The sequence below is a fragment of the Piliocolobus tephrosceles genome, chromosome 14 (genome assembly GCF_002776525.5).
Source record: "Piliocolobus tephrosceles isolate RC106 chromosome 14, ASM277652v3, whole genome shotgun sequence".
Taxonomy (NCBI): domain Eukaryota; kingdom Metazoa; phylum Chordata; class Mammalia; order Primates; family Cercopithecidae; genus Piliocolobus; species Piliocolobus tephrosceles.
The window spans coordinates 90163502-90190031 of record NC_045447.1 but is presented as its reverse complement, the minus strand read 5'-3'; the positions used below and the strand labels follow the sequence as shown (position 1 = coordinate 90190031).

Here is a 26530-nt window from a genome sequence, read left to right as displayed (position 1 = left end):
AGGGAGGAGAAAATAAGAAAAGAAGTCAGTGTCTCATGTTACCTGTCAGCAGGGCAAGATTCCTTCAAGATATATCAAGCAAGAAATTCTGATCATTGGGAGGTCTATGTTTTCCCTAGTTAACCTTAGCACTAAACATTTAATTTTCGTAATAGAACAGGGAACATTTATATTGATCTTAAACCTTAAGCACCTGTATTCTGGCAGATTCAGGAAGCCTCCTGCATTCAAACTCAGACTGAAGAAATAAGAGTTACTTGTTCTCACGCTGAGTAGCAAAACCTAGTTCTTGGAGTGCTTGTAATTAGAAGGAAGAAATTAGCTTCAGGAAATTGGAACTACACATGGAAAGAGAAGGTGTTTGGATGGTTTTACTCTGATATTTGGTAATGCACAACTTCAGAAATGATCTAATTTGAAAATTTCCTGAATTTCACCAAAATAAAGTAAGGAAGACAAATTGAAAAACCAGTGGACCCGGAATCAGTAGTGTTTCTATCTGTGGGAAGATAATTAGCTCGAGAAACAGCCATAGGTTAATTTTGCTGGACATTATGGTTTATCTATTGCTAGAATCCAGAGACGACTCTTGTTTATGGATACGTCTGAATCACATCTTACTTTTCTTTTTTTTTTTTTGAGACGGAGTCTTGCTCTGTCGCCCAGGCTGGAGTGCAGTGTCCGGATCTCAGCTCACTGGAAGCTCCGCCTCCCGGGTTTACGCCATTCTCCTGCCTCAGCCTCCCAAGTAGCTGGGACTACAGGCGTCCGCCACCTCGCCCGTCTAGTTTTTTTGTATTTTTTTTAGTAGAGACGGGGTTTCACTGTGTTAGCCAGGATGGTCTCGATCTCCTGACCTCGTGATCTGCCCGTCTTGGCCTCCCGAAGTGCTGGGATTACAGGCTTGAGCCTCCACGCCTGGCCTACATCTTACTTTTCATTTGTATTTATACTCACAAGGATGATGCAGAAGTAAAGACTAAGGCAAACTATTAGAGATCTCGTAAACCATTTATAAAGTAAATGCAGAGAGAGAAGGCTGAGTGCTCTCTGCAGGGAACTCCACAGTCCACAACCATAATTTAGGACTCCCTAATACCTATTCCTCTCTGCCAAGTATCTTGGACCCAAACTCCAATGGCCTCTGAAAACCGAGACCTCTCTGATCTCCAAGAATAGACAGACTTGTGCAACAAGAGATTTGAAGCAAGCAACTATTGAGAGATCAAAAGTCTAACCCACCTGGAGAAAAGAACATCTCCCAATCCTGAGTCTCGTGACCACCGCCCTATAATAAATCACATGTAGTTATGCTACACACCCCTCAAATTTCTTCCTGGAATTATTAACAAATGCCCTTAAACAAAAATATACATGAAGAGAGTAACATTTATAAACACCTACAAGATATGGGTAGCCATCTATGAGCTTTCAAACCAATGAAATGAACATGACTTTCTGGGGAGTTCTGTATATGTAATCATTTCTAGTTTTGCATCCTTTGCTGAACTTATAGTAATAACCAAGATTTAGTGAGCACTTGGCCATGGCCAGGCACTGTATGTTTTATGTGCATCATTGTTGCATGATATTGAAAATCATATGATGTGGGTAACATTCTTATTCCTGTTTCACAGACAACAAAACTGAGACTTTGAGTTACACACAGTAACTCAAATACACAGGTAGTAAGTAGAACTAGAATTCAAGCCAGCTGGACTTGGCTGTATAATTTATGCTATCAATCACCAGTTAACACTATTTCCTAATGGATACACAAAGGTGAAGCAGAGACACACACACATCTATCTGTCAGGAAGTTCTTTGACAACTGGATCAAAAAGCCAAGTATGGCACATCGCGTCCTCATGGTTACACACACTTTGTACACACATTCTTTCTCGACTCTGTTGATTTTTGTTTACCATAGCATTCAGAAGATTCCTGAGTCTTAATTTGTCCTGCAGGTTCCAAAGGCCTAACTTTTACCCATTCTTTCAAAGGTAAACAGAAAAATAACACACCAGGAAAATCACATGATTTTTATAATAGTTTACATGTATGCTGTGTGTCATAACATCAGTATATTATTGCATACCATTATTGTTATGAACTTGTCATCTTGCCTGCCATGGCCACACTTGGATGTGGTTCACAGCCAGGCTATGTGACCCTTCTCTGTTCAATGAACCTCAGCTGAACCTCACCTTAAACACTTCTAGTTTTCTAGTTTTCAGCTGCAAAAACAGCATAATTAATGACACTATCACTACCCAGTGTTTGCATTACATTTCTACTCTGAGTAGTTCCGAGTATTTCACAGGCCCAACACAAGGTTTAGAAGAAGCAGGACATCTCCCAAGAGAGACATTTTGTGTAGCGCTTTTTGTTGGGCTAAGTGCAACTGCCAGCACTTCAACTGAAAAAAAAAAAAATGCTTCACCAAAAGGTTTTCCCAGATAATTCTGGGAAATTCATGTGTGAGTGCTAAGCTGAGACGGGTGGATCACGAGGTCAGGAGATCAAGACCATCCTGGCTAACACAATGAAACCCCATCTCTACTAAAAAATACAAAAAACTAGCCAGGCGAGGTGGCGGGCGCCTGTAGTCCCAGCTACTCGGGAGGCTGAGGCAGGAGAATGGCGTAAACCCGGGAGGCGGAGCTTGCAGTGAGCTGAGATCTGGCCACTGCACTCCAGCCTGGGCGACAGAGCGAGACTCCGTTTCAAAATATATATATATATATATCTGTACCTGCTGGTCTTTAAAAATAAGGACCAATTTGAAATCTTGGGTGACTGACTCACCTGCACTTATTAAGGAGGAAAAGATAACCAACCTCCCGCTCAACCCACCACCCAAATACATCCTCATTGTCATTTAGGGGCAGCTGATAAAAAAAGACAACAGATACATATCTTATTACAGAAAGAGAATTTATCAATAAGAGGAGCAACAGCTAGTCCAGATAATGAAACTGTTTCCTAAAAGAGCAATCCTAAAATACAAGAGTGATTCTGTCTAATGAAATGATGAGGCCCAGATCAATGGGAAAATTGCATCACAAATATCCAACTTCCTAAATGTTCAAAACCAATCCAAGATGAAACTAGTCTCCTTCAATGCAAAATAAAACCACTTTTGTAAGATTATGTAAAATAGATATAGAAACAGTCAGAAAATTAATGTCACTGTACCGATGCTAAAAGAAATCGGCAGTTATGGGAACAGATTCATTGTGAGCTGGAGACACCAAGATGAGGCAGAAAGTATTTAAAGCCTGCTGAGATCGGTAAAAACATTACTCTGATTGCAGCTAGTGTATGAAAGTGGTAATTCAAGAATAAAATACCGACCTTCCTACAAAGAAAAACAATCTTCTTTTGTTAGGTAATGAAGAGCCCGAAAGGATCATCAGATTGTCAGTCCCATTGCGAGCAGGAGTATCCACCACTGGGGGTGCATTTGTTTTGCTTTGTTTTGTTTTGTATTCTACAATAATTCAAAAGTTTCAGGCCTAAAATTGGTTTGCAGTATTGGAAAATACAGCTAATAATGCCTCAAGATTTAGAAATGTGAGTTGTATTGGTATTACCCAAATACCCACTTATGATTCCTCCACACCTGAACCAAAGTGGAAAAAATGAAAGAAAAGAAAAAATTGGTTCAGGACCATGCAAAGTTTTATTGTGAAAATATTCGAATCCCCTGGATTTACTCTAAACCAAAGGTAAATTTGGATTCTAAACACACTTAAGAAAAGATAGCCCCTAATTTATAAAGAAAAATTTTGTCATTGAAGCTGAAGTATCTTCTTTTCCTTAGAAATCCTGGCTTATCACTGCAAATACTTATTGCATCTAAAAGACAAAAATTACGTTTTATGCAGGCCCTATGAAAATATAACATGTTGTTTGCAAGCTCAATAATCATTTCCTTGAAATACTTTGCTACATACGCTCTTAGAAAATAGAACTTGAGGAAGGGTCAGTCATTTGAGATCACAAGCATTGAAATCAAATCGCAATTATGAAGCTTTCCACCAGGCCTCCCTTTAGACTTAACTCCCTCCAACAATTGTGCGCTGAATATAATCCTTAAGGCCTCTTTTTATTCAAACCCATAACCCAGAATCTAGTTCTGCCCTTCGTTTTAACCCCAAGCTTGAAAACTCTTCAGAGTAGGCAACATGTGACAATGTCAGTGTTCCTAAACGCATCCCCCTCAACCTGTGAGAAACTCTTGCTCACTCTCCCTTTTCTGCTCATTCTGTGGGCTGTCCCACGACTTAGCATGATAAACTATGCAGTTCTAGGCTCACAGACTTAAGTCCTGCAGGAAGACATGGTTACCCCCGTCATTTCTATTTCTCATTCAAAATAATAAAAAAAATGTTGTTTTGCGTTCTACAGCCTCTAATCACATGAGAATGGTGGAAATTACACATCACAGTCAGGAAGACCTAGGGTGAATCATGACCTCCTACCTGATAGTTCTGTAACACCGGACAATTTACTGAACCTCTCGAGGTCTCTGTTTCCTCAGCCGCAATGTGGAGAAAATAGCGCTGACTCCACAAGATAGTTGCAAGAATTTGAGGTAATGGAAATAAAGAGCTTGGCATATGATAGGCTACCAAAGACAAGCGCCATGATGATTTACTGAGATTAAGAACCTACTGTACCATTATAACTCAGAAGGACTACTTTCGCTGAATTTACACCAGCATTTGATGAATCTGTATATAATTAGGCTAAGTGTTCTGCAATGTTCCTAAACTTTAGTAAAATGTTTTTTACCTTCACTAACAGATGAACAAAACAGCATTTTTAACACCTTAGTATATTTCTGCTTAGTGAAACAACAATGCTACTAAGATCTGTCAAAAAAATCTGGTTTTCACAAGCCTGTACTGTAGGTGGCAATTTAATTGGCTGGGGAATGAACTTTTTGGATCCACTAGGACTGTTAATAAATCCACTCTATGTGTGGGAAATCTTCTCTCTTAATAGTTAGCCATTGATGTAATTGTGGAGGATTGTGAGATGTTCTTTGGTTTGATATGAGAGTGCTTTAGAATATCAAATGTTAGAATGAGGACAAGTATACTTATTTGCCTTGCCAAATTGCCAGACTGAAGTGCTTTTGATACTGTTCTACATAGTTCAGAGATTTGCAGAGTTTTCACCTCAAAAGCCAGTAGTTAAACCCTTGGAGAGGCAACAGAAATCATTGGTTGCACTGCCATTATTATTATGATTCTAAATTACTTTATAGCCTTTTTCTCCCATTTTTTCCTGTTAAGTAAAAGAACTAAAATGATGCTTCTCTTGATGTTTATTGAAGTATATTTCAAAATGAGGCTTTTCAATGATCAGCTTTCACTGTCAACTTTAATGAAAATAAGAATTTTGGCTTCTAGAATTTGAAGTAAATATTATTATGCCTATTTTAAAAAATTTGTATAAACTTATGGGGTACAAGTGTAATTTTGTTACATGCATATATTACATAGTCATGAAATCAAGGCTTTTAGGGAATCGATCACCCAAACAACGTATGCTGTACCCCTTAGGTAATTGCTCATCATCTAACCCCCTCCCACCGCCTCCCACTTCTCATTATCCATTGTCCATCATCCCATACTCAACATCCATATGCATGCATTATTTAGCTCTCACTTTTAAGTGAGAACATGCAGTATTTTGTCTCTCTGTGTCTGACTTGTTTCACTTAAGATAACAGTCTCTAGTCCATCCATATTGCTATAAAACACATGATTTCTTTTTTTGTTTGTTTGTTTTGAGACGGAGTTTTGCTCTTGTTGCCTAGACTGGAGTACAATGGCATGATCTCAGCTCACCGCAACCTCTGCCTTCTGGTTTTAAGCAATTCTCCTGCCGCAGCCTCCTGAGTAGCTGGGATTAACAGGCATGTCCCACCATGCCTGGCTAATTTTGTATTTTTAGTAGAGACGGGGTTTCTCCACATTGGTCAAGCTGGTCTCGAACTCCTGACGTCAGGTGATCCGCCTGCCTCAGCCTCCCAAAGTGCTGGGATTATAGGTGTGAGCCACTGCACACGGCCTATTTCATTTGTTAATGGCTGAATTATTATGCCTATCTTAGAAACTCCCGGTTTAGTGTATCAATTCCTAGCAGTCTTTCTAATTATTAGACATCATTGATAGGAACAAAAAATATTTTAAAAATTACACACCACACACACACACACACACACACACACAGGAAGAGATCAACAAAGACTAACAGAAATCTATTTCAGAAATTTTGGAAGCATTTCAAAAAACCTTATGAGCTAATGTGACTATGAGGAAAATAATTTTTAACTTTCTTTTTCATTGTCTCCCTCTATTATATATCTTGGGATGCCAAAATGGTATCTTTCCAGAATCCCTGAACGTGAAGGGTACCCAGGAGACAGAGTTCTGACTAATAAAGCAAAAGTCTACCGGGCATTTCTGAGAAAGCTTTGCTTTCCTGCTATAAGGATTGCTAGTCCTGCATCATTTTTTCCTTTCTCCTTTTATTTGGAATGTGGATACGATGATTGGAGCTGCAGCAACCATTCAGAAAAGAATAACAAAAAACCCCACATAGACCTTGGCCTTGGTAGTTTGAGCTTGGTAGCCTTGAGTCAACATCTTGACTGCTAACTCGTGGACTTTTTCTTTTTCAACCCTCTTTCTTACTACTGAAGACATTGCCTAAAAGATGTATGTCCAAAAGTACGGCGTAGTAGACGGCATGTATTGAAGGCTTACTGTGGGCCAGGCACACACACTATCAAGAGAATTCTACATTCATTATTTCATCTATTCTTCATGACAGTCCTGTAAGACAAATACTGTTATTACTTTCACTTACAAAATAAAAACATCAAAGCAGAAGAAGTTTAATGATCTTCCTCAAAGTCATACAATCAGCCACAGTTGAGACTGGCCAAGGAAGCCTGATTTTAGAGCCTCAGCTCTGACCCTCGCCACTTACACTGTCTTGGACTAGAGGGGGGCATGATGGAAAGAGTCAGGTTAATGGTGCTTGTAGGGACTGGCCATTCAGCCTCTAGTTTTGTCAGAAGGGGTAGGAAATGATCCTCTCACTTCAGAGGGATCTCTGCTAGAATCTCAGAACTGGACAGGGAGATTTGCTCCTCATCCCATCCTTCAATGGCAGATTTGAGTAGGTCTGTGCTCGGAGGCTAAGCAGAGCAAGGACAGAGCCACAGCCTTTCTGTAGCAGTTTTTTTTTTTTTTTTTAAATTGAGAATGAATAATTTTTTTTAAAAGGAAAGAATGGAAACAAAGAAAGGAAAAAGAAAAGAAGGAAAAAGAAATGTAAGAGAAGAGTACAGGGAAAGGAAAACGAAGTGGTGAGAAAAAAGAGAAGAGTCCAGACTAGAAGAGTAACAATAATATGGAGCTGATGGAAAACACAGTGCAGGGAAAAGGAATCAACCAAGTAATAAAGCAAACTGAGTGAGAGTAAGGAAGATTATGAGGAGTATGAAGTGGTATTAGCAAAAGCAAAGGATGCATAGGAAAGAGTAAATTGACATGGATAGGTGGAACTGATATCATGGAAAGCTGAGTTAATGATGTGGAATACAAATCTGAGGACTTCTTGCGTTTTTTTTTTTTTTTTGAGATGGAGTCTTGCTCTGCCACCAGGATGGAGTGTAGTGGCACGAATCTCAGCTCACTGCAACCTCCACCTCCCCGGTTCACGCGATTCCCCTGCCTCAGCCTCCCAAGTAGCTGGGTCTACAGGCCCACGCCACCATGCCCGGCTAATATTTTGTATTTTAGTAGAGACGGGGTTTCACCATGTTGGCTGGGATGATCGCGATCTCCTGACTTCCTGATCCGCCTGCCTCGGTCTTCCAAAGTGCCGGGATTACAGGCATGAGCCACTGCACCTGGCCACTTCTTGCATATTTTTAAGGGAAGAGATGACAAGGAAGACGAGATGATGGATTTGGAGGACAGGAAACAAATCTGGCTTCAGAACATTAGCTATACCTTGCTCTCAGGACTAACAATTACTGAGTCTTTCCTATTTACCAGATGCTCTACTGGGTGCTTTAGGTATGTAACTTCACTTAATGAACACACAACCCCATGAGATAAACAGCATTATTATTCCCCTTTTACAGATAAGGAAACTAAGGCCTAGAAAGGTTAACTTCCTTTCTCAAAGCCGTGTAACTAGTAGGAAGCAGAACAGGAATTGGAAGGAAGGTTTCTCATATACTTCAAGACGCAGGCTCTGAAGCTCTGTGGTGATCTTCGCCACTAATCAAAGTCACATTTGATTAAAAATCTTCAAGGTGGGCTAAAAATACTTAATGTTTTCCAGGATATATTAATGAAAAGAGTTGCATCCCCTAGACTAGTCCTAAAATATATACGTTTTCATTACAATACAAATGAAAAACAAAATCCTAAAACTAAGCAAAACAGGACTCCTAGTTTAAGATTTTCTCTGCAAAGCTAATTTTAAAAGATAATAATAGAACAGTTAAAGTAATTTAAAAGAAATAAACCCAAGAATTTTACACTAGCCTTGTCGTCCTTCATGAGTGAATACAGAAGACATATTCACAGGATTGAGAAAAGTGACTAAGTTGCCTGTTGACAAATAGACTCTGAAGATCAAAACAAAATAAGTAAATAATTTAAAGATTTATTTTGATTTATGAGTAACTCAAAATTTAAAACTGTAGAATATATAGTTGTTATTATAAAAGACCTAATGACGACTCCAAAATAAACTGAACAGAATTGAGACTTAATAATTGTTTTAAAAGAATTCTTCTGGGAATAAAAAATACTAAGAAATAAATTAACAAAAATGGTCTGTGGCAAAAATCCAAATTATGGTATTAAAGATAGGGAAATAAGTAGAAGGGCGGTAAATGTAAGCCATGTTTATATAGCAAGGAGTCAAAGGTGATACCCCTTCTATTACAAAACACATTGATTTCAAAATACGGCTTTATTTACAACTATGTATAAAACATGAAAACTAAAAATTAAACTATAGTCATAGATTTTGTCCCCTGCACAAAACACATATAAAGATTCACGAATGGGAGAATTCATTGCAAACAATATAACATTTTATATAAAAATCACTTAAAAGGACAAAAAGTTGAATTTACTTGAAAGAGAAAGTAAAATAAAGATGTAACAGCATGATATTTGCACATCAAAATGGATGAATCAAAGACTTTAAGAAAAAAGAAGTAGGCGGGGCCCAGTGGCTCATGCCTGTAATCCCAGCACTTTGAGAGGCCGTCGTAGTGGGCGGGTCACTTGAGGTCAGGAGTTTGAAAACAGCCTGGCCAACGTGATGAAACCCTATATCTACTAAAAATAATAATAATAATAAAAATAGCCAGGCATAGGGGCGGGTGCCTGTAATCCCGGCGACTCGGGAGGCCGAGGCAGGAGAAAAGCCTGAATCTGGGAGGTGAAGGTTGGAGGTTGTAGTGAGCCGAGATCGCACCACTACACTCCAGTCTAGGCAACAAAAGCGAAACTCTGTCTCAATAAAAAGAAAAAAGAAAAAAGAAGTAACTGATGGAAGCACAGTAATGTTCAGATAAATTTAATCCATTTATGTCAGGAGAAAAACATACAGGATTTGTTTGCATTATAGTTAAAATTTAATAATATTGAAATATATGTCCTATAAAGAAAGAGTCTTTCTTTTCTTTGAGACGGAGTCTCGCTCTGTCGCCCAGGCTGTGCACTGGCGCAATCTCGGCTCACTGCAAGCTCCACCTCCTTGGTTCACGCCATTCTCCTGCCTCAACCTCTTGAGGATCTGGGACTACAGGCGCTCGCCACCATGCCTGGCTAGTTGTTTTGTATTTTTAGTAGAGACGGGGTTTCACTGTTAGCCAGGATGGTCTTGATCTCCTGACCCCGTGATCCGCCCGCCTCGGCCTCCCAAAGTGCTGGGATTACAGGCATGAGCCACCGCATCTGGCCAAGAGTCATTTTTTTTAAGACTTCACAGATCAACTTAAGAGCTTGTAATGAAAAGTTGAAGTTACATTGGGCCAAATGGAAATTTCACCAATTGCCCTTTCACAATACCTCACAAAACACTGGTGGTGTTACCATCTAACCCTATTATCTGACCACAATGTAGTGAAAAAAAGGTCAAATCTCAATAGTGACAAAGTTTGTTTTACACTTAACAGTACTTTACTCAATTGTCCTTCTATCAAACAGGAAGTGAAAATATCATTGGAAAATGACAGTCTCTCAAAAGTGTGTTCAGAGATAAATTCCCATCTTTAAAAAGTTTTATTAATATAAAAGGAAAAATAAACGAACAATGATTCAGCCAATAAGATTCATGAAAGAATGAAGAGGAAAACAGGAAAGAAAGTGTAAAAAGAAAGAAAGAAAAATGGAAAAAAATTACTGACAAAGAAATCTCAAAACTGGACCTTTGAAAAACAGTAACAAAAAAACTAATCGAGAAAATAAGAAGAAAACACTAATAAATTCTAAATATTAAGGCAGTCATAAAAACCAATACAAGAGATGTTTATAGTATTAGAAAATACTGGGGTTACTTCTAAAAATGGCTTTGAGGCCAGATGGTTTCCTTCAAACATGCAAGAACTCTGATCCCAAGGGTCTCTGGAGAGAAAATACAAATTGCAAAATTCCATAATTTATTTTGTGAATTTAACATCATCTGACACCAAAAACTTGCAGAGACAGAGGCCAGTTTCAAGATCAAACCAACATGGGTTTAAAAAAACGTGAGTTAAAAGCGTGACTCTCCGTTTACTACCCGTGTTACCTTATAGATAAGAATTACATGAAATATACCGAAAATATACTTTAGAAAATGCTATTTATCTGCTGTAGGTACACAACTAATGTTACTTAGCTGCTAAGTACACAACTAATGTTACCTAACAACTAATGTTAGCTAGCTGCCGTAATAATAGCATAGAACACACATATATACACATACATTATGTAGTAAAAGAAAATCTCAGAAAAATAAACTCAAAGACATAAAATATGCTAAAATTAAACCAATAGCATATTAAATCACTAAATCTGATTCATAAATATAAGCAGGGAATAATATTAACAATCTATTATTCTAATAAATCATATCAACAAATCTAGTATGAGAAACTATATATTCATCTCAACAGATACGGAAACACTCAAATCTCATTCCTAATGATAATATAAAACCAAAAATGCTGCATAGGCATTATGAAGAACATCTAAAAGAAACACAAACATTGACAGAAAGTGAAACAAAAGTGAAACAGAAGGGGGAAAAAAAATCAATAGAAAATCAGGATCTAAATATGAACGCTTACTATCTCATAATATTTACCATTTTTTGAAGGGTTAATGTAATCGAAGTAATATTGTGATGATATCAGCTTCCTTATTTTTAGTACTTTCCACATACCTAAGTTCATTTTTTGCTAGCAACAATCCTATGATTCTGAGTTATTGACCCAAATTTCAGATGAAAAAACTGCAACTAAACAAGGTTAAGAAACATGACTTTCACTTGCCCAAGTCTATCCAGGAAATAACAGTAGAGGCAGGATTAGAACTGAAGTTAGCTTGACTCCAAAATCTCAACTTATAATGACTAATCTGTACCACTATCCAATAAGAATATGAAAAATTCTTAAAACACAGACAAGTATTACTATCATCAGATGCTATGAATATATTCTGAAAAACACAAACAAGATATAATGTGAGTTATAATATAATGTGAGTTAAAGGACCTAGAGATAAGAAAAACATACAAAAATAATGCCTCTGTTACAGATAAGTAATAATCAGTTAAAGAAATAATAGCAATAGCAAAACAAATATTTGCTATTCCAAAAAATACGTCTGAAAACCTGTGAAACTAGGGACAAGTCTGATACATTAATACGCCAATAAAAAGAAGATCTAAACAATGTATAACGATTTTCTTGATTGGGAATACTTATAAAGCAGCCAAGATTTACACAATTGTTATAAATTGCCACTGGGATTGTTTTTGGAACACAAAAGACTGGTTCTAAATTTTATCTGGGAAAATGAATGAATAAGAATGTTTAAGAAAATGTTTAAGATATGAAGTGATTCTGTAATGTTTAAAGATTTGGTAGAATGATAGAACAGAAAATACTAAAGGAGATCTTCATATATGCAACAACTTACAAGAATACAAAACAAACTGCCTTTGGAGGAGATAGATTACTTAACAAATGACATTGGACAAATAAGATCCCTATAAAAACTCAATTTAGATCCTCATACTGGACAACAAAATAAACTCTGGTTGGTTAAACTTTAATGATGACAAATAAAACAAGAAAGCAGCATCACATATTGTCACTGATTTGTGGTATCTAAAAATTAAAACCAGTGAACTTACGGATATAGAAAGTAGAAGAATGGTTACCAGAGGCTGGGAAGGGTGGTGATGGGGAGTGCTGGGGGAGGTAGGAAAGGTTAGGGGTGGTCAAAAATAATAGTTAGAAAAAATGAATAAGATCTACTAAATGATGGCACAACAGTGTGACTGTAGTCAATAATAACTTAATTGTACATTTAAAAATAACTAAAAGAGTGATTGGATTGTTTCTAACTTAAAGGATAAATGCTTGTGTCACGGATATCCCATTCTCCATGATGTGATCATTGCACATTTCATGCCTGTATCAAAGCACCTCATGTACCCCCTAAATATATACACATACTATGTACTTACAAAAATATTAAAAATTAAAAACTCAAAGAATAAAGAAAACACTACATGAAAATGTCACTCATTAATAAATTTTGAAATAGGAAAGAACTTCCTAGCCTGAGGCTTTTTAATCTGGGGTCCATGAACTCCCCTAAGGTACAGGAAATTCCTTGCCATATGTAAATCTGGACTCATTTAGGGTGAAACATACATAGCTTCATCAGCATATGTAAAATTCTCTAGGAGGTACAAAAAGATCAGGTATGCCTATCTAATTGAAGATTTCATAAAGAACACATGTATTTGACTAAATACTACTTTTAAAATAAATTTTAAAATTCCCTATTTCAAAACAATATAAACAATACCTAAAAGCAAATGAAAAATTAAAAAATTACTTGTTATAACTATGGCCAAAAGGTAATATGTTGGGTATATGCAAGTAAGACAAATACGAACATGAAAGAGTATTAAGTGATTAGTAGAGGATTCAAAGCATTATTATCTTTTCTAGTGACTTTGAAATACACTTTTCAAATTCAATTTGAATACCAGTCCTTACAATTCAAAAATGTCTCAGCATCTCAATTCCAAGAACTGAATGGAGACAGCACCCACAAAAACCTGAAACCTTCTTTAATCTAATCTTGCTTGACTGCAGGTTAGAAAAACATAATTTGGTTAAAAAAAGGTTGGTTTAAAAAAACAAATGGGAAGGGAACAACAAAATGAACAACATGATCTGAAAGGAAGGCAAAATGCAGACTGAAGACAAAGTATGCAGTATTTTTATAGTAAACATGATGCATATATTAAGAATATTTGGAACTGGCATCATAGCATTAGGAGTTACACTAAAAGCTTAAAACATGCTTAAAGTTGGCTGTGTAGGGAGATATTTGATTTACATTCTGCATGATTTATATATATATATTTTATAAAATGTACTTTGATAATACTTATATTAATTAATTTGAAGATTATATTATCATCAAAATAATACATTATATAAATAAATACCTAAATTTTAAAAATGGTTCTATTGCTAATAATATATTATCATTATCATGGGACTGCTCTTCCTGGAATCTGTCAGTATTAAATAAATATTTATTTGCTTCTAAGATATTAGTGGCAAATGAGATTAGTAGAACGCCTGCAAGCACCACTTTGATGAAAAAGGCTCTCAATCTTTTGTATTTCAAAGACTGGAACATTGTTTTTCAACTTGGGAATCAACGTGAGATTCATCACTTTCATTGCTAAGTAAGGCTAGCATCATTTCCTACAAGTAGGAAAATGTTATGTGAAAACATATATATAATCAGAATGAGTCACTTTAAAAATTCATTTTTTAAAATAAAAAAAATACACCTTTGTTTTAAAAATAACCTACATTGCCGTTGTTATTCACCTTTGCCTGGTGACCCCTGAGCTCTCACTGAATAGCATCTTACAGACCAGATGGTTTCTGGGCAATCTTCCAATGTTGTGATTCTTCAGACAAACTGACAACAATTGCTTTATATTCCAGGTATGGGATCCCAAATGCTTGAGAGTTTTAGCACACTGAAAATTATACAATTGAATACATCTGCTATGGAAAACGAGGCTATCAAATGTCAATTCCAATGGCACCTAAATTCAGAGCAACGAACAAAAATTCAGCATGACGAATACGATCACTCCTGTATCACACTCTCCAGGAAGCTCGCTACAACATTCTTTCAAGTTGTTTGTAAAGGTTTCCAATAGCTAAATAACAAGCAGACTCTGCTGAGAGCCCTTGAGAGACCCTCACCTCCCTATTTTAAATCTCACTAGAATTCTCTTCCTTCGCACCAGCATTCCCTGGTTGTGTACCAAGATTTTCAAATAAATTCAAGGGCTCACTGAAGACTACGTAACTGCATTCTTGCTGACTAGATGAACAATTTTCATCTGTGAAGTGATGCCAGTTGTCAACCTGTTTTCAATCATATACAGGCAGGTTTCTAAATTTGTTATAGGAATATAAAAATTATGGATCATTCAGGTATTCCTCTTTATCATTTGGCCTTCTTTTAAGGCTTGGTTGTGACGGCAAGCTCTATTAGATGAAAAAGGTAAGATGTGCTTAACATTGCCAGAAAGCAATAACTCAGTTAAAAACTCACAAAAACCAACTGTAAGTTGAATCACTTTTATGACTCCAGTTGCAGCAAAAATGCTGTCATCTCCTCGATGACCTTGCCACTTCTTTTCCTTATTTGCCGTTATTCATCCTTTCCTACTCTTCACCCTACCATCAATCCCGCTAGCACAATATAATGTTTTGTTCTATTTTTTCCTTCACGCCAGATATAATTATCTTTAATCTCTACCTCCCTTGACTGAAATGTAGGCTCTGTTGGAGCCAAGTTCAAGGCCTCACACACATTTGTGCTCAACTTACTTGACTGTTCCTGGCAGCTCTGGCAAGGACCATGCATGTTTTGTTCAGAGATGTATTCTAGTTGTCAGCACAGTGCCAGGCACATACCGAACTAGCTAAACATTGCAACTATGACTTGTAAGACGTATTACAGGTTCAGAAATGTGAAAAAAAAGTTTGTTTCAAAATAAAGAAATTATGATAACAAGCATGACTCAGTAAATATTTCCTGAATGAATCAATCAAGATTCAGAGTTTAAACAGTATCTCACTAACTACACATACCGGAATAGATACCTATCCATACTTTTGAATAGCTGTAGGGAAAGTTCCTTCTCTCCATTTACTCATTCATTCACTTTACAGTTTATAGTGTCCATTTGTAATTAACCATGTCCCGTTACAGTACTTAACACAGAAAGGTGATGTGATAGAATGGCGGGTTCTGGTGTCACATTACCTTGAATCCACCTACCACACCTATCACCTGTGTGAATTCCTGACCCTCATTTTCCACATAGGAAATATGGTGATAATGCCTACCTTAGAGCACTGCTTTGAGAATAAAATGGGATTACCAGTGTAACATTCAGCTCAGTATTTGGCATAAAGCAAGCATTCAATGAAGGTTGACTGCTGTTTTTTCCACTGTTTTCTCTCTTAATTTTATCTTTTTGCACTATGCAACATCTCCACACTCAAGGGGGACCAATGGCAAGAAGAATATTTTGGGTCACAAACAGGATATCACTGTCTGATGTACTATAATCTTTACTGATAGGGATGATACAACCAGGCGTCACAGACTTACTGCTTTTTCTGTGACATGCAAACAACATAAACTTTTACTTCATCTTAGTCACACGTGATGTGGTTACTCAATAAAGTTCAGAATTATGAATAGAGAAATGAAAACTTAATCTAAGATGGTAAGAAATAATGCAATCTTATAAACATACAATGTCTTTCTTTTTGTGTTGTATGTTCTATTGCAGGTATTACAGTTTATTTCACTATGAATGTGTTGGTTGGAGCTTTCAACACATCAGATGCCATAACCAACTTGTTGATGTCAGGATGAATAAAATCTTACATGTTAGTAAAATGACACGCTTTCAATCTGTCATTTTTATTTTCCTTATTTACTTTTCTCTCCTAGTGATGGCAAAATGCATTATGATTATAAATTTTTAAACAGAGGAAAAAAAAGAATGCTGGAATCAGTTAATACAAAAACTAGATTCCAGTGCCACTAGGAACAATTACGCTCTTCTGAGCAAATGACACCAAACAATTTTAACTTTTATATGACAAAAATGTCCTGGAAGTAAAAAATTACAGGGCAAGACAATGTAGCCATAGGCTAGATCAATTCAAAACTCAGTCCAAGAAAACTTGGCATATAAACAGATTAAGTTTGAATTGTGTTTCAATATAGAGTAGAGGAATATAATCTGAGAATTTTTAAATACAAAACAGCGATATTTGATGAACTCATCCAATGAATTATTATGCAATGAATCTTTTAATATGCTTTGACTAAAGTGATTAAGTAGCAGGCTATGACGTGAAACTAATGGACCCTAAAAAAAGTCATCTTCTCTTTTTCTTAGCAAGAAAAATTATATTTGATGGTATTTGGGGTGTTACCATAGGCACTATCAAGAACAAAAATTTCCTGGCAATGAATAAAATCCACAAACCCTCAAGAGACTAAATTTAATACTAAATTTCACATGTTTCTTGTAAACTCACTAATACATCAGTGGAGTTTCTAAGCAATCTTATCGGGTAACTGCGTAAAGGTTAATTTGCTAACACTCTGTTTAAATTAAAAGACACAGAAGCAGACGAGCAATCCATAATGCAAATAATATTCTCTGTTTTCTTTTACTTTTTAAAAATGGGAACTATCTCAGTCATTGACAGCAATCATGATCTCTGGGTAGGCACCTTTCACGGATTAATTAACTGATGGCGAGGCTGGTGTACCAGAGCACAGTCAATAATTGCCAGAGAAATTTGCTACGGGTCTTGTTGCAAAATCTGTGGGCTTGAAATCTGAAAGTCTCTACTTTCTTGTACTACTGGATTTTTATGCAGCTTCTAATCCCCAGAATCTCATGGGAAGAATAAAGGATATCTATTTCCATAGATGTACCACAATTTACCTGAGTTTAGCAAAGAAACTAGATCTTGATTTTTTTTTTTCCTTTTCCCAAAGGCACATATGTAATTCATTACCTGTTGGTTACACCTACAAAATATACATCAAATCTACCCACTTCTCTCTGTCTCCATTCCCATCACCTTGACCAGACTAGCCTAATCTCTCCTGCACTACTACACTGGTTTCCCAAATGGTTTACTTGCCTTGCTGCAGCACAAACTGGATATTTATAACATGAGACACTTTCAACATTTGACACTTGAAAATGATACTTCATCAGCTATACAAGGAAAAGGTCTGGCAATTGCAACAGGACTGACAACTATTCTTTGGGAAAAGCAATCTTTATTATTACAGTAATAAGAATAAAATGTTTTTAGTAACTAACACATTTTTCAAAATATAGCTAAGGAAAAAGAGGCAGGTAACAGTCTCCTCAGAACTTTTCTGTCTTCAGTTCAGTCTCTGAGCAATTCAACTATCCAACATGTTTCTTAGTTTTCTCATCTAGGGAAGGAGTTGGAACACACTGGCTACATTTCAAGATAATCCAAGGTGAATGAGCCATTGACCAGGGCTTTTCCAGTCATAATAGACACCTCTGGAAGCTGTAGTTTTTGAAACCATTAGTTAAGGTACAAAGTTGAGTCCAGGAAAAATTGGCTTCTACATAATTTGAACTTGAGAAGGACTAGAGGACAGAGTGTATTGTCTGTGTGTATGTAGACATAACAAAGCTATTTTCATGCACAGTCCTGGCAGAAGGCCCGTGGTAACTGCTCTGTGGGTCTGGTTACAATTATTTCACTATAAGGAAGAGTTCAGGACAGTACATCCCTTCTCTGTCCGTTAGGCCTCAAGTCGAAATGTGCATTGTTTTTACCTTACAGACCTTTTCAGCTCTCCTTCCTGGCTTTCTTTTAATTCTCTTCACCCTCTTCACGCTGTATACCCCAAGCATTCATACCAGAAATCTCAGCAGAATTTTAAGCCCAACATACAACACTCCAATACACAAAAACTCTTAAGAGTGTGTGAAAGGAAGGGCGTGTGGAATACCTGCTTCTTTACCCTTGTATTTGTGTGGAATCAGGGCACATATGCTTGTATTTCTCTCTGTGCAAGCACTTTCTAAGTTCTAATTAAAATAAATAAAACTGTCGTAAAAGGAAAAGCTTGGTATGCCCTCTGCAATTTTACCTCAATAAGCAAATACACTTGTGCTCCCCACCCACCGCAGCATCTCACAGAGCTGAATGTGGCCCTCGGGAAAATTTTTAATGAGACATTTTATACTAAAATGTGTTTTTCATTTAAAAAATACAAAGATGATAAGACTAGTTTACAGGATATCAGTACTAAGATGCTAACCTCAATATTAAGAAATGTTTATGTCTATCCTTCTTATGTAGCCTCCGTTAACAGTGCTCAGTTCTAGAAATCTGACGCACCCCTCACCCCAGTGAGTACTTTAACTCAGAGCTGGCTGGTTCAAAACTCCAGAACCCCTTCTCGACTGTCCCACGTACTAACTTCTCACAATCACTGTATCCCAAATATTCTGGTCATTTTCCAACAATTTTCCAACACTGGAAACACACAGGTAAGACAGATTATGATGAAAGGTGAAACAGAAACAGAGTGGTTGATTCATCTGAATTACGTAAGATTTACATAGACGGACTTTTTAGGTTTACAAGAAATGCAGATGGTCAGTTTAATTTCCTGAGAAAATTTTCAGGATGGATTTGTGAAATCAACAGCATATGGTGTGAATCATCCTTTGGCTCAACACTTCTTTAACTTTTCACACTTTGACCTTTCCATGTCTCGAATGATCCCTTCCTCCAAAGATAAAAGGTAGAGAGGGGCTTCTCTTGGAAGGTGAGGGGGGAATAACATCATGTCTTTATTTTAGCCAGGTGAAGTCCACTTCTAGCGAATGATAAATCAACAGGATGAGAGACGAGTTGAGGCAGTATGGGAGAAAGAAGTCACTAATGAAAGTATTTGGAAGGTAAAAGTAATTAACGGAGCAATTCTTTAACTTCTCTAGGAGTCAGTTCCATTGTACAAAAAATAATGTTGGACTAGATGAATTAATTTAATATTTGTTGAGAATGGACCTTGTTCAAAACACTATGCTTAGGTGTCATGGAGGATACGAATTTCTGTGGAACCAATGTTCCAATTTGAATCATCAAAGCTGGGCATTTCTGTTTTCATCCAAGTCCTGCACCCTCTACAACCTTTCCCCCAGAATGATTTCATTGACTTCCTTAACTAATTTGCATATATCTGTTAGTGTACATTTGCTTCCCTAATGAGAATATATAATCCCCTGAAAGCAAGTGATATATAATATTTTATACATATTTGAATTCTGCCCTGAGTAACTTAGTGCCCAGTATGATGCTTTAATTTTTTGCAGCGTTCAATATATTTGTTACATACACATAAATAAAGATAAGATATAATCCTTATTCTCAAGGAATTTAAATTTAATTTGCAATAGGAGGGAAAAGATAAGTAATAAGGAGAAAGTAGATGAGCCTACCTAGAAACATGTGAATGTGTATATGTATGTGCATATGTAAGATACCAGAGGGAGCTAATGTTCAATATGCATCAGGTGTATTTCTGCTGTAGAAGAGCAGCTGTTATTTTAATTTATTTTCTAAATTTAGATCTAGATATATTAGGTTTTCTCACAGTAAGGTATTCTTGTGGCCTCTGAGATATGAAACGTAAGAAAAAGGCTTTGGGGTCACTTAAAGCAAGAATTTGTAGGAGATTCTTTATACCAATACCCTTTTAGGAAGTTTTAGATAATTTCAGACGTTTCAACCTGACTCAGTCCCTTTTATTTACCATTCACAGTACAGTGTAACGTTTCTTGATTACTGAACATATATTCTTCAATTTTCCAATGAAAGACCCTTTGCAATTAGAAGAAGAAAGGTTCCTTTGATGAACTTAATTTTTGTATTTCCTGAGTTGATGCTGATATTTTTACATATGAAATATTCCACTAAAATAAGCTTTTCTTTGCTAATAATTGCAGATGGGTGAGAAAAACTTTCAGTACAACTTATTATTCTGAGCACTCTGTACTTTCATGAATGTTAGTTAGACTTTATTTTATAAACCATTTAATACAAAACATCATTTAACAGCAAGTTTTTTTATTTTTTCCCCCATAGGTCCATAGCACTAGGAACATATACTAGGATCTAGATGCAAAACACTTACAGACATAAGGTGTTCTGCCAGGTTGCTAAGCTAAAATTAGTACAGCCATCTTTCATTTTGGTTTTTCATTTAATAAACCTGCTTCCTTGCATACTCATTTTATTTGAACTTTTTGAGTTAGGTTACGTAAAAAGACACCATTTTAAGCAGCAATAGCCCAAATGATATCCTATAATCACTGATTACATGTTCCCTATTCACTTAGCTGAAATACCAGAAAGTTACCAAAAAAAAAAAAAAAAAAAAAAAATCCACACACACACAAAAAATTCGTACTGTTAAACCTTCTGAACCAATAAAAATGTTCTGAGGGTACCACAACACAAAAAGTTTTTTCTCCCCTCTCTTTTAAGATTAAAGTATTTTCTCTTATTCTGAAATTGTCCATAATTTTTGGAAGCATCTTTAAGAGCAAGGAGGAAATCTCCCACTTTAGCAGAAAAGCAAGACTCATGATGAGATTGTCAAAGGTGGCTGATCTGCCCGCCTCAGTCTCCCAAAGTGCTGGGATTATAGGCATGAGCCACTGTGCCCAGCCATAGCAAAGTTATTTCATGATCAAACTTGTTATGTTTGAATAAGAGATCTGGATACTTTATCTGTTTCTATGTTTTGTATTTCATTCCACTTCTTTTTCTTTCTCCCCCACGACATTTTTTTTTGAGATAAGGTCTCATTCTATTGCCCAGGCTGGAGTGCAATAGAATCTGGTGTAATCATAGCTCACTGCAGCCTTGAACTCCTGGGCTCAAGGGATCCTCCCGCCTCAGCCTCCTGAGTAGCTAGGACTACAGGATGGATGTATTTATTTTCTTTTCCCTTAAGTTTCCTGGGAAGGTTTTCGAATGGCAGAAAGGCCAATGGTAGAAGCAGCATCACAGAAGGCACCACAGTCCTACCCATGTAGGCAGACATCTGGAATGTAAGGAAAGGAGGCTGGGGAAAAGCTCAGGATCTAGTTTTCTCTAATGTTCCTAGGACTGAGTAAATACAGTAATCTAGTGATGTTCAGAGAAACAATAAATTTCTCCTGATAGTACAGGGTTAGCTAGGACATGCAGTTAAATAGGGACTGGCAGACACCTGCAGCTTTTCATTCAAAGGCTCAGCATATCCAGTTACTAAATGAACCCTGACAGGCCATGCATTCCCAGCGAGTAGGGCAGTGTCCTGAGTCATAACTCTGCCTAGCACTGTGGCTTTCTCTCCTCTCTTCTTGAAAGAGAGTATCTTGTAGATCTTGCTCCTCAACTTGTGATAGTAAAGGCTGAATCTCAAAATACCAAATTTCAAGTGCTATTGAGAAGTAACAGTGTAAGAGGAGATTGCAAGGGGGTGGGGCTGGGTAAATGAGTGAGGCACATATACAAGGAATAGGTTTAGATTTAGAGCAACTGTAGCCTTAATGCAGTTGGAGCTCCTCTCTTTAATTTCTTAGTTTTAGGTATGTTTCACATTAAGCTGGAGGCCCAATGCTTATTGATGCTAATTTAACATCAATATCTGACCCACCCTTTTAGTAACTCAGACCTCTTTCCCGTAATTTTGAGCTTCATTTTACAGGCAAAGATTGGCCTGTACAACAAACCAATGGAGTTACAAAAAAAGGTTTGTTCTTTCTCAGTTTATCAGATAGTTTACCATCCATTTTGGCCCCACAATTGGAGTGGACTGTTCACATCTTAAAACACAGTGGATTTTCCAGGTAGCCTGTATCTTAGGAACTTCCTTCTACTCATCACAGTTTTGTCAAAAATAGATCTTTAAAAATGCTCATAATGCAAAAGAGAAAAAAACAAAACAAAACAGCTGTAGTCTTTCAATGTGTTACGCAGTCTGAAGTGACCTTATCTCAGGCTATTTGAGGCACAAAGCAAGATTTTTACATTTCAGCTTAAATCATGATTAAAACAACTGTTTTTTTTTTTTTTTAAATAATAGTGTTATAGTAATATCTCAAAGAACTGAGTATCACCTAATTCTATGTAGCAATAGTTACAGTATCAGGCTGCCAAGTTTTAGTTTGAGATAGCCTTTGAGGGGGATCAGGACAGAGGAATTCCTAATGTTTCTTCTTTTAATATTTTGTGGAAACATATTCCAGAGAAACAATCTAGAATTTCAGAATAAAAACTATGTATTTTTCAAAAATCCTGGGTAGAGTTCACCAAATTAAAAACACAGACACTTAATTGAGACTTCTGCTGCCAGAACACTTTAGTGAAAAGTTGTAAAGTGAGAATTTAATAGGATAAGTGCCAGTTCCTTGCTAAACCCAAACTTTTAACACCTTAAAAGATGTAATATGTTGAAAATGACTTCCTATTTAACCTCGTCAAAAAGAAAGAAATCCAAATGTTCATGTGGGCTTGGATATCTCTCAATGTCAAGGCTTGGGCAAGAGGCCACCCAGAGCCAGGGCACCACATCCAGAGCCCATGTTCTTCCCCCAGTTTCAGTCCAACACATGACTTAGCAATTTACTGTATCCGCATTATATTCAGGTCCAGCTGCCTTAACATAGGCTCTCCGTCTTACAGAGGGGCAGCTGTGAATGCTGGGAAATTACCTGTGTCCTGAGAATGAACTAGCATGATTCTTTTTTTTTTTTTCTTTTTTGAGACGGAGTCTCGCTCTGTCACCAGGCTGGAGCGCCGTGGCATGATCTCGGCTCACTGCAAGCTCCGCCTCCCGGGTTCAAGTGATTCCCCTGCCTCAGTTTCCCCAGTAGCTGGGACTACAGGTGCCTGCCACCACACCCAGCTAATTTTTGTATTTTTAGTAGAGACGGGGTTTCACCGTGTTGGCCAGGATAGTCTCGATCTCTTGACCTCGTGATCCACCCGCCTCGGCCTCCCAAAGTGCTGGGATTACAGGCTTGAGCCACCGCGCCCAGCCACACAGTTCTTATTGTAATCCCTAAGCCTCTTCATTATCTTCTTATTCCTTCCCTGTCACTGGCTATTGCGCCACTTCAGGGTGCAACTAGATGAATGGGCCTTTCCCTTCCTCCCTAGGGCAGAGGTGCAAGGCTATTTTTAGAATACCACTTAAATCATTAGTTCAGTTCCTTTTTCTTATGATCTTCCCGCAGGGAGAGCCTCAGAGAACAGGCCTTCCATCCCTATTCTAAAATTGGACAAGACAGGTTTGGAATTCAGATTTTTTTCAGAGATGGTGCCCGTAACATACATGACACAAAACCTCCAGCGGGGGGCTGAGCCAGCACCTCACAATCAAATACATGAATATTTCACAATAAATGTTATAGATAATACTGTAAATAGCCTCAAGTAAGTTCATGGCAAACTTTGCCAAAAAATGAACTCAAGTGTTAAATTTGCAAAAGAACGTTCAGTTTTCCTGGCATTTAGGATTTTAAAATTGAGGAAAAGAGATTTTAGATCTGTATTATTGGGTTTTCAAAAAGTTAAGACAAATTAACCTATTCTTAGAGAAAAAAGAGATGGGGACCTATTTACAAATAGCCTAAAGGGGTCTTTCACAGTAATCTTTTTGACATAGAATTTGACTATATTGAACAGGATTTGATATAAGTGGGTTGTCCTCGTCCCTGGCATATTCTATTCTGCAGAGCCAGTCTGTGACTGTGCTATTGTCGCGGAATCTGAGCTGCCTAGTCATGCTTCAGAGAAAGGGACCAGAAATGGGCAGACCTAACCTCTCTGGGACGCTCAGGAACATTCCCAGACTAGAATAAAAACCTCAACAAGGCAAGAGAGGGAGCCAACTGGCATGCATGTGCTATGACTCCATAATAAAGTAATTACACAGTTTGATTTTTTAAGCATGTAAAACCAAAAACCTTATCTTCTTAATATAGGGGAATTTTTTTTAAAAGCCCAAACCTTTGAAGTTTTCAAGGTGGGATTGGGAAGATTATATTCTAGGTTGTCATGCTAGGGGCCATACACAAGGGAAGGGGTACGTTTTCCCTGAGATCAGGGGTTGTCACCATTGAAGACATATAGAGATCAAGGCTTACTTGGCTTCCAGGGCCAGTGCAATGATGCCTGCAGCCATGGGCGCTGAGGCTGACGTCCCAGTGTGGTTGTCCGTGCAACGCTGCCTCAGATCTGTGGTGATCTGGAAAACAAAGAGAAAAGTTTAGATCTCTGAGGCCAATGTGAATTACCTGCAAGTAGAAAGAAATATACTCATAAAAATAGAATGGGGGTATATGTTAAATACTTGTTTTAAATTCCTTGTTCCTACACGCCTGTAATCATATCACTTCTAGAGAATTGCCTGCGTAGATCAACTCTGAAAAGGGAAGGGTTTAGAAATTGAACTCCATTTCTGTTAAAACCAGGGTGAAAACCAGGATGAACCTATGGATGAAAACATAAAGATCGTGCAAATATCTCTTTAAATTCTGCTCTGTAAGCATCTTGCTTGCTTCTCCCTAGAGCCAGTTCTGGTTAAAACTGAAGTTCTTTCCTTGCCCCAACATTTTAAAATAATCAAACACATTGTATCAAATCCAGACACGGAGCAGGCATTGGCAACATACAGAATAAAAGGACACAGTCCCTGCAGCCCAGAACTGTTACCTTAGGGAACCACAGATTTCAAGCCAAAAGTATGCTCTGCCATAGAAAGAACCTTTGGTGGTGGACCTGTTTCTAGAATCAATAGAAATGTTGCATGGATGAGCCAAGACTTCCTCAAAGACATAACATGGATACTAAAAATAAGGCTGAAGCCAGTGTACTTGATATGCAATTAGAGCACTAAGTGTAAGCTTGTATATTAGAGAAAATTAGTTATTTCTCCATTTTATTTTTTAATCAAAATGTGAGAACTAAGTCATTTTTATCCTCTTGGCTTAAATCCAGTTCACTTCAGCTGTGACGGAATAATATTATCATCTAGCAAAGGCAATGTTTTTCAACCTTTGTTTCATTATTTTCTCACTATGGAAAAAAATACATTAAATTTAAATTCTCCTTAAATACTATGGAGTAAGATTCTAGAAACCACTGTAATAGCTCTAAGATTTTTGAAATCCTCCCTCTTGGACAAGAATCCATTTTTTGCCCTCTTGGGGACATTATCACCTCTGGGGGAGTATAGAGGGCTGGGAGAGGAGTTAGTGGTCTCATTGAAGTTACTGGAAGACTATTAGTATCTGTCTTTGGCATCAAGGCAAGTATATTACCATATATTACAGATAAAGGTCAGCAGAAAGGTGAAGGGGGATCCAGGCAGCTGAAAACAAAGCCCTCTCCTTCAAAGTGCTTCTTTCAAGAGGAGTGTGAAAATCAGTTAAATTTGGTTTGGAAAGAAATTTGATCTTCACAGGAACAAAGTGCTTTATAGCTCCTTAGAGACAGAGTCTCACTTAGAAGTTTATTCTAGGTCACACGAAGATGTCTAAGTAGACTCTTTTATGACCTCTCATGGATCTAGATAGGCATTCTGGCTGATTTAGTTTCACATGAGACTGTAAGTTCTTACTATCCTTTCTTTGTTCCTTTTGACAATGCTAATGTTACCAGATTATCTGTACTAGATGGATATGGGTACTGATATAAAAGGAGTGAAAGAATGAACAAAGATCTATAGAACTCCATAGATAGGGTGGTGGGGAAGGAGTCAAACCTTTCACTGTGCATTCCTGAATGAATGAATGGTGTGCAAAAACCCGGAAGCCCTCTACTGAACCTCGACATCTGATGCTTGCAGGATGTTTGGGTAAACAGGGCCCTACCCACTTCTATGTTAAGAAACTGGGCTTTTCATTGTTGACTTTAAAAGGTATTTTTTCTTGTGTTAAAAAGTATATAACATAAATCTACCCTCTGAACAATTTTTATGTGTACAGTACAATGTTGTTAACCATATGTACAAGCTTATACAATATCACTAGGTTTTTTCATCTTGCAGAAGTCAAAGTC

At 37.2% G+C, this 26530-nt stretch overlaps 1 protein-coding gene across 3 annotated transcripts in view; it reads right to left on the bottom strand.

Moving 5' to 3' along the window:
- PCSK5 (proprotein convertase subtilisin/kexin type 5) overlaps positions 1–26530 on the bottom strand; it is a 475536-nt gene that overhangs the window by 232196 nt on the left and 216810 nt on the right. For all 3 annotated transcript variants that reach the window (XM_023213308.1, XM_031934085.1, XM_023213309.2), the window contains exon 9: positions 24616–24716. In XM_023213308.1, coding sequence (XP_023069076.1) covers positions 24616–24716 — 101 coding nt within the window. The remainder of the gene's footprint in view (positions 1–24615; positions 24717–26530) is intronic.